We start from the raw sequence: 6,975 nt of genomic DNA on the forward strand, positions 1-6,975 counted from the left end.
AATGCGGACGGCGCTTACTGAGAGGGGCGCGGTGGGTGGAGGCTGGCCAGTAGGGCGCGGTGTTGTTGTGGGGGCGGGGTCGGTCAGTGTGCGGGGCGGGCTGGGCGGCGGGCGGCCGGTGGCTGTGGGGGGCACGGCCGGCGCTCGCTGCCTCCGCCCGCCCGCCATGAACTCCCTGGACCAGGCTGAGGGTGAGTGTGGCGGCCTAGAGCGAGCCCGGAGCCGCTTCTTCGGCGTGCTGGGAGCTTCCGGCTCCGTGCTGGGGCTGCCCGAGCGCGCCGCCTCGTCCCTCCGGAGCGGGCCCCACCGCGGCGCTGCCCTGAGGGGGGCGAAGCGGCCCCAGGAGGCCTCGGCTCCCTCTCCGCTCCGCTCCCGGGGCCGGCGCTCCTCCTCGGCCCAGACAGGCGAGCTGGGGCGGGGTCTCTGGGGCCACCTCCACGTCCTGCGGCTCGGGGGTAGGCGGCTGCTGCTGCTCTCCGCCCGCCCCGCTGAGGCGGAGCGCGGGGCCCGCAGGGAAGGCCTGTGCTGAGGGGCTCCGTGTGCGGCCCGTCAGCCGCCTTCCTTCCCCGGGGAGGAGGGAGCTGCCCTGTGGGCTTTCCCTTTCGGTGCCGCTTCTCGACATGGCTTCTCGACTTTAGCTTATTAAAATCCGCTGGTGCTGCCGTAACTACTTCCCCACTCATGGTTTTTACGTGAAATGCATTGAGTCCCACCTAGCACACTAGGCATTACACTATGCCAAGGCTCCTCTTGCATTTGAAGAACGTGACCTCAATAGCCCTCTCTTGTCTGAGAACGTTGATGGTTTGGGTTACAAGTTCTTTGAAGTTACAATTTACAGGATGTCAGAACCCTGAAAGGAATTTTTAGGGTCCCAAAAGAAGACTGGTAGAGATTTTTAAAATGCACCAGTGCCTCAGACTTAGCAGGTGTTTTGTAGCGTATCTTAGAGGTAGATGTGTCAACAAAAAATGATAGTCCAGTGTTGTCGCAGCTTTGTTGCTTCGTCTGTGCAAACTGTAGGAATCTAAGACGTGTGCCTTGCTAGTTACAGCTGCCAGGTACCAAAGTGATAAACTCAGAGGAGGTTCTTAGAATTATCAAAAAATAAATTAAAACTGTAAGTTCCTGTTTTCTCAAAGGTTTTTTTCCCCTATTCTTTATTTTAACATTGTCTACATTATATGAGTGTTTTCTTGAGAACTTTGTTATCAATAGCTTGATTTTATTGCCTACAGGGTGCTATTTCTCAAATAGCAGGTTTTCATGTGATGCCTCATATTCCCCCTCTCGCATCAGTGACTAGTTGTAGGGGTTTGTGCTAGTCAGGGAACAGTTAATTAGCTTTAATTGCTGGCAGTGGTTTAGCTTCCCCAGAAGGGAGGTGGAGGACAGGCCATAACTACTGGGCTGTTGGCAGTAATTAAGACTAGTTAGCTGTTCTGTGGCTGAAGTCAAGATGCTGTAATCTTCCCCCATGAATTCACCTGTAAACCGCTTGGGAGTAAATTTACAGTTTGGAAAACTGCATTAGTAATGGTCATAATAGGTATGTTTCTTCTAATCTTATTCTCTAATTGCTTTATTATGGTAAATAATTTAGCAATAGTTGCAAGTTGCTAATAAAAACTCCAAGCAGAATTCTAGCTTTGACTGGAATGTTGTCAACTATTGACCTTGTTGAACAGAAGCTTAAATCTAACAGACTTCAGGTGAAACAGCTCCTTGTAGACAAATATTAGGTGGCTAAGATTTTTTTTTTAAACAAATTAGGAGCATGAACTGAAATGGTGCTTGGCATTTAACAGCAATTTCAATGGAAAGACCATTGAAGAATGATGGCAATAAGAAGAAAGATCTATTTAAAGAAAGAATTAAAATAAGATCATTGGGCTAGTGTTTGCTGTGGATTTTTACATATATCATGGCACTAAAAGTTTCTATAAAGTCATGAAAGTCATGCTGCTGCAAATAATCCCTTGAACAGCTAGCAAATGGCCAACTTTTTTTTTAATTACTATTATACAGATAGTAGAACTTAATAGTTTCCTGATGTAGTTAATACTTCAAAATGTGATACTTTTTTCTGTGTGGAGGGGCTATTTAAGCTATTCTAAATCTAAATCTAGACTTTAAAGAGGTCTGAAATGCTCTGATTTCTCAACTATATTGATTTTCTTTTTCCATAAGTGGGAATGTTTCTTGCATTTAGTATAACTCCATCATTGTACTTTTTAGCTAAAGTTGTGTGAAACTACTACTGTGCTTTTATTACATCTAAATGATCATTGCATTGGTTTTCTCTGCCTGTTTAAGAAATGGGTGCGCACAGGGGAAAAGTGAACTCCTTTTGTCTTTTACATTAAAATTTGACTAAATAGATGAAGATCTAATTGTGCTTGATATACATCCTCCCCAGATCTCAAAGCTTTTGAAAGAAGACTTACTGAATATATTGCATGTTTGCAACCAGCTACAGGACGTTGGAGAAGTAAGTTTGATGTTCTAAGGGATAAATAGGATTCTCTCTTTCAAGATTCTTAGATTTACAAGTGTGTATCTTTGATTTATGTTTGCCCAAACAAAAGTCTGTGCTTAAACTCTGTAAAATTTCTGTGGCATACATTCAAGTGCTTTGCAACAAGAGAATACAAGATAGCAAAATAATACTTTAGCCAGAGCTAGAAAAATGAGGTCGAGATTGAATTGGCTCAAGGCTGAATTATTCTGGAAATAGTTGGGACAATAAGTTGTATTTGCTTTTGTTTTGGTTTGTTGTTGGTTTTTTTGGGGTTTTTGTTTGTTGTTGGTTTTTTGGGGGGGTTTGTTTGTTTGTTTGAAAGCTTGGACTTTCCAAACAGCCACTATAGTTACTTGAACTAAATATGACTGAGTGAGATAGACCCTATAAAATTGAAAGTGAAAAAGCTACAGCAGTGTGCCATAAGGGCAGAATATATCCTCATCACTGTTCTAACAGGAAAGTTTGAAGGAGGGAGGAAGGCAAAAAATACCGCAGATATGCTGCCAGCTTTGGGATTAGCAGTCCACGGTGGAAACAGACTGCTTTTTTGTTGTGAGATTCTGCTGAAGTTTCCATACTCAAAGAATACAGACACTTTTTCAGAACGTATAAAATAGTGTCTTTTCTCCTGAGAGGCCAAGAGGTTAATTTCAAATGAAGGAACTGGAAGAATGACTACTTAAAAAACAAAAACAACAAAAAACCCCACCAACCCCAAAACACAACCAACCAAACACCACTTCCGGCCCCCAAACTTCGTTTCAGAGCAATTGGGAGGGAAGCAGATATTTGTAAGTAGATTTGCCCAGCTTGTGCTCACCTAGTGTAGGAATGTATTTGGCTTCCAGAATTGCTATTTACTATCAGATATAATTAAAAAAAAAAGGAAACTTCTAAGCATATTTAAATAAAGTATTTAATATGTGTTCACTAGCTAACTTTTTTCCCTAACTGCTTGTTTTCCTAGTTTTGTAATTCACATAAGAGGGACTTTTTACTTCAATTATAATGGAGTATTTAACTCAATGTTAACTTTTCTTCCTGTTAACCTGGAAATAAAATATTTATATAGCGAAAAAGCTCTATGTTTTCAATAGATCTTTTCCATCTTTCTTTGGAAAACATAACTTGTTAGGGTTACTTTTAAATTTTGTAACATCAATAAGGAATATGGAACTCAATAGTAAATTATAGCAGCCTTACAAACCTGAAAGTAGTATTTCATGAATATCTGGGGTTTGTTTTCACATTTTTTCCTATGATCCTAAAGGCTGGTAAGTCTGGGTCTTCTCTTTTTTGTGCTGGGTTTTTTGTTTTCCTTTTTGTTTCCCCTCCCTCATGGTAAAAGACTTTATTTGCATCCAGAACTTCAGGCTCCACAGAAAACATTCAGAACTGCCAAATGTCCAATGAAAGCTGCAAGGCTTTATGGGTGTGCAATAACATATGAGCTTTCTCTATATTTGTTCTGTTTTCTTTTTCAATCCACCCCTGTTCTCCAATCCTTTGTAGCCTCTCAAAATCAGTCTAGTATCTTGTGTTAATTGAATATGTATCTAGCATTATCCATTTATAGTGAATTGATTATTTTTCCTAAGCCATTCTGGAGGTGTAGAGGTTTTTGTTAATCTTCATGTGCTAATGCTAACATGCCTTCTGACTCCTGTTTAAATTTTGTGGGTATTTTTTTCTCCGTGTCAGCTTTCCTTGCTTGTAATTGCATTGTATTGGGATGGGGAGCATAACACAACTTAAATGTGCCACTGAAACTGCTGGTTCTAATGCCTCAGGCTTTTCTTAGGTAGAAGGGCTAGTGAGATAGCTTTAGTTCTGCTCTGCAATTTAATGGTGCTGCATTTCTGTTGCCCAGGCATTTGGTACAACTCTTACTCTAGTCTTCCACCTCATATTTTTTGCTAACTGAGTTATTAGAAACTTAGATTTCTTCAAAGCACCAGGATGTTTTTACTTGACAGAATTTAGATTTTGGTACCTATTTGTCCTGTCCAGGAAACTTGTACAGAATCTTTATGGTTTCACATAATAGCAGTTCCTTTGCCTACTTTAATTTCTACCTTCCAGGTAGAAGCTTTTCCTCCTTCAGAAGCGAGAGAAGAAATAAATGCTTAAGAGCTGCTGATGAAAATAAATGCTTTTTAATAGGAGTGGGCATACTGTTTATCACTCTTGTTCTTTTCTTTATCAGTGATTCTGATAGTGGTATCAGTCTGCACAGCAACTGGTGCTTGGAACTGGTTAATAGACCCGGAGACACAAAAGGTAAAGATCATGCTAATCCCGCATGTAGTCTATTTCATAGCTTGGTGTTACAGTCAAATGGTACAGTATTTTGAAAACTGAAAGGCTAAAGGTGGTTCTCCCATGAAACTGGGACATCAGTTTTAGTTAAGCTCTCAAGCCATCTGGAATTGCTGTGGAGTAAGTCCTGGTACAATGCCTACCAAAATGGTACACCTTGAATGCTTATCTGAATAATTGTTCACAAGTACTTAGAAATGGCTAGGAGAAGTTTTTTTGTTTGTTTTAATTAAGTGAACTAGGCAGCAACTTTCTGTATGTTTTAGAAAGTACGTAATGGGACTAATCTGATTTCTTTCCTAGGTGTCATTTTTCACATCACTTTGGAATCACCCATTTTTCACAATTAGCTGTATTACCCTAATAGGCTTGTTCTTTGCTGGAATACATAAAAGAGTGGTGGCACCATCAATGTATCCTTTGATTGTGTTGGTCAGGTTAAAAGTGGTGTAGTTACTGCTGTTACTGAAGCCTTTTTCAGTTCTTTCTTACTCTGTGTACAAGTGTTAGCTGATTTCCTTGACAGAATCCACACAGTATAGCAGCCCGATGTCGAACTGTTTTGGCAGAGTATAATATGTCCTGTGATGATGTAAGTGTCAGTGGTTCATTGCCTAAACCTTGTTTTTAAAAAAATGCAAATAATTTGAAAAGGCACACAGTTTGGTTTTTTTTTTCTGAACAGCACTTGTATACACCTTAACAAATTCTGTGTGTCTGTAAAACTGGAATGTAGAATACTTAGTATTGTTCTGTGTGCCATTTTAACCTTAGCCTGTAAAATAGAACTTGACGTGCAATTGTTGGGCTCAACTTTCAGGGTCTAACTTTTTTTTTCTGTCTTGCAGACTGGAAAATTAATTTTGAAACCTAGGCCTCATGTTCAATAAGGGCTGTCTTCCTTCAGTTTTTTCCACTGCCATGGAAACCAAAAATGACCTTTTTTAAGGTAGTATGACAGCAAAAAACACAAACAGGACTGGTTGTCACTGCCTGGGAGTGAAAGTCTTACACAGTTGACAGTGAAAGTGTGCAATATTACTTTCTTGAATATTTATCCAAATTCTTTGTTATCATATTATCAGTGCTTTTGCTACTTCTGATTACCTCTTTTTCAGTATTAGTGTCACTTTTTTACTTCAGCTAGAACAGAACATACAGGTGAAGTATGTTAATCGGCTATGAAGTTGAACTTGAAAATCAAACCTCATTTGTGTTATGTGTCTTTGTAAGCTATTGTAAATAGCAGATCAATGCCAATGTTCGGGAAAAGAAGTAATATTTGCTGTATGGATTTTTTTGTTGTTGTTCTTATGAACAGTATTGAAAGGAACACTTACCATTCCCATGATGTTTTATTAGCACACTTACTCATTACAGCTGTCCTTGTCTCCTGGTCACTCTTTTTGGAAGTGGTTCAAAGGCTTGCAGAAAGACTGTCTGTCTGTGCTGGAGAAAACTGGTCTTACTGTTTAAGAACTTTGCAACTATATCAAGGATCACATTTGTCAAGTTGTGTATATATATATATAGTGCACCGGCCACTTTCATTGTGGTCATATGTAGCTCCTTGTTTGATCTGCTTCACAACACTGCTATTTTAAGATTTTAATATTTTAAAAATTGTCTTAAATATGCTTGTATCTTCCCGATTGTAAGGTTGTACTGTATCTTAAGTCCACATGATCATTCTGAGTGGATTTTTACGCTGTGATAGTCTGAATATGAAACTAGTATTGCAAATGTATAAATTCAGATTTGGTGAAGAAAATATAAAGAGTGCCACAATAAAATAACAAAATTTGTTATTCAGAGTGTTAAAAACAAGGTGTGGATGTTATATGCGTAAAGTGTAATTGTAAAGAGTTTTAAGAGTTTAAGTTGTTCAAGGTGCCTTTTTAATTGTTTCAAACTCTTTTAATTGACTAAAACTGCAAAGCTGTTGCAACTTCCGTAACTCCTACTACAAGGTAGACTGGCTTTTAAAGCAACCTATTGATGTACCTATCAGTTGAGACATTAACAATTGTCTCCTGTAATTTTTCCAGGAAGTCTTCTGCCCATCCATTATTTTTAATTGCTGTATATTTTGTAGGTAAATGTGTATAAAATAAATTCTTTGTATAAACAGA

At 39.5% G+C, this 6,975-nt stretch overlaps 1 protein-coding gene across 2 annotated transcripts; it reads left to right on the forward strand.

Annotated features, from left to right (window-relative positions):
• The first annotated feature begins 73 nt into the window (after nucleotides 1-73).
• On the forward strand, nucleotides 74-6,975 carry CNEP1R1 (CTD nuclear envelope phosphatase 1 regulatory subunit 1). Of its 2 annotated transcripts, XR_012837649.1 has the most exons (7): nucleotides 74-191; nucleotides 2,420-2,491; nucleotides 4,731-4,804; nucleotides 5,147-5,256; nucleotides 5,381-5,435; nucleotides 5,692-5,792; nucleotides 6,224-6,975. XR_012837649.1 is itself a non-coding variant. In XM_075765980.1 (6 exons), exons 1-6 carry the CDS (start codon nucleotides 167-169, stop codon nucleotides 5,731-5,733), a joined length of 378 nt encoding a protein of 125 aa, XP_075622095.1. In that variant the 5' UTR covers nucleotides 74-166; the 3' UTR covers nucleotides 5,734-6,975. The 2 variants fall into 2 exon arrangements, 1 of the variants encoding a protein (XP_075622095.1); XM_075765980.1 differs by having other exon boundaries at nucleotides 5,692-6,975.

The sequence above is a fragment of the Balearica regulorum genome, chromosome 13, assembly GCF_011004875.1.
Source record: "Balearica regulorum gibbericeps isolate bBalReg1 chromosome 13, bBalReg1.pri, whole genome shotgun sequence".
NCBI lineage: Eukaryota > Metazoa > Chordata > Aves > Gruiformes > Gruidae > Balearica > Balearica regulorum.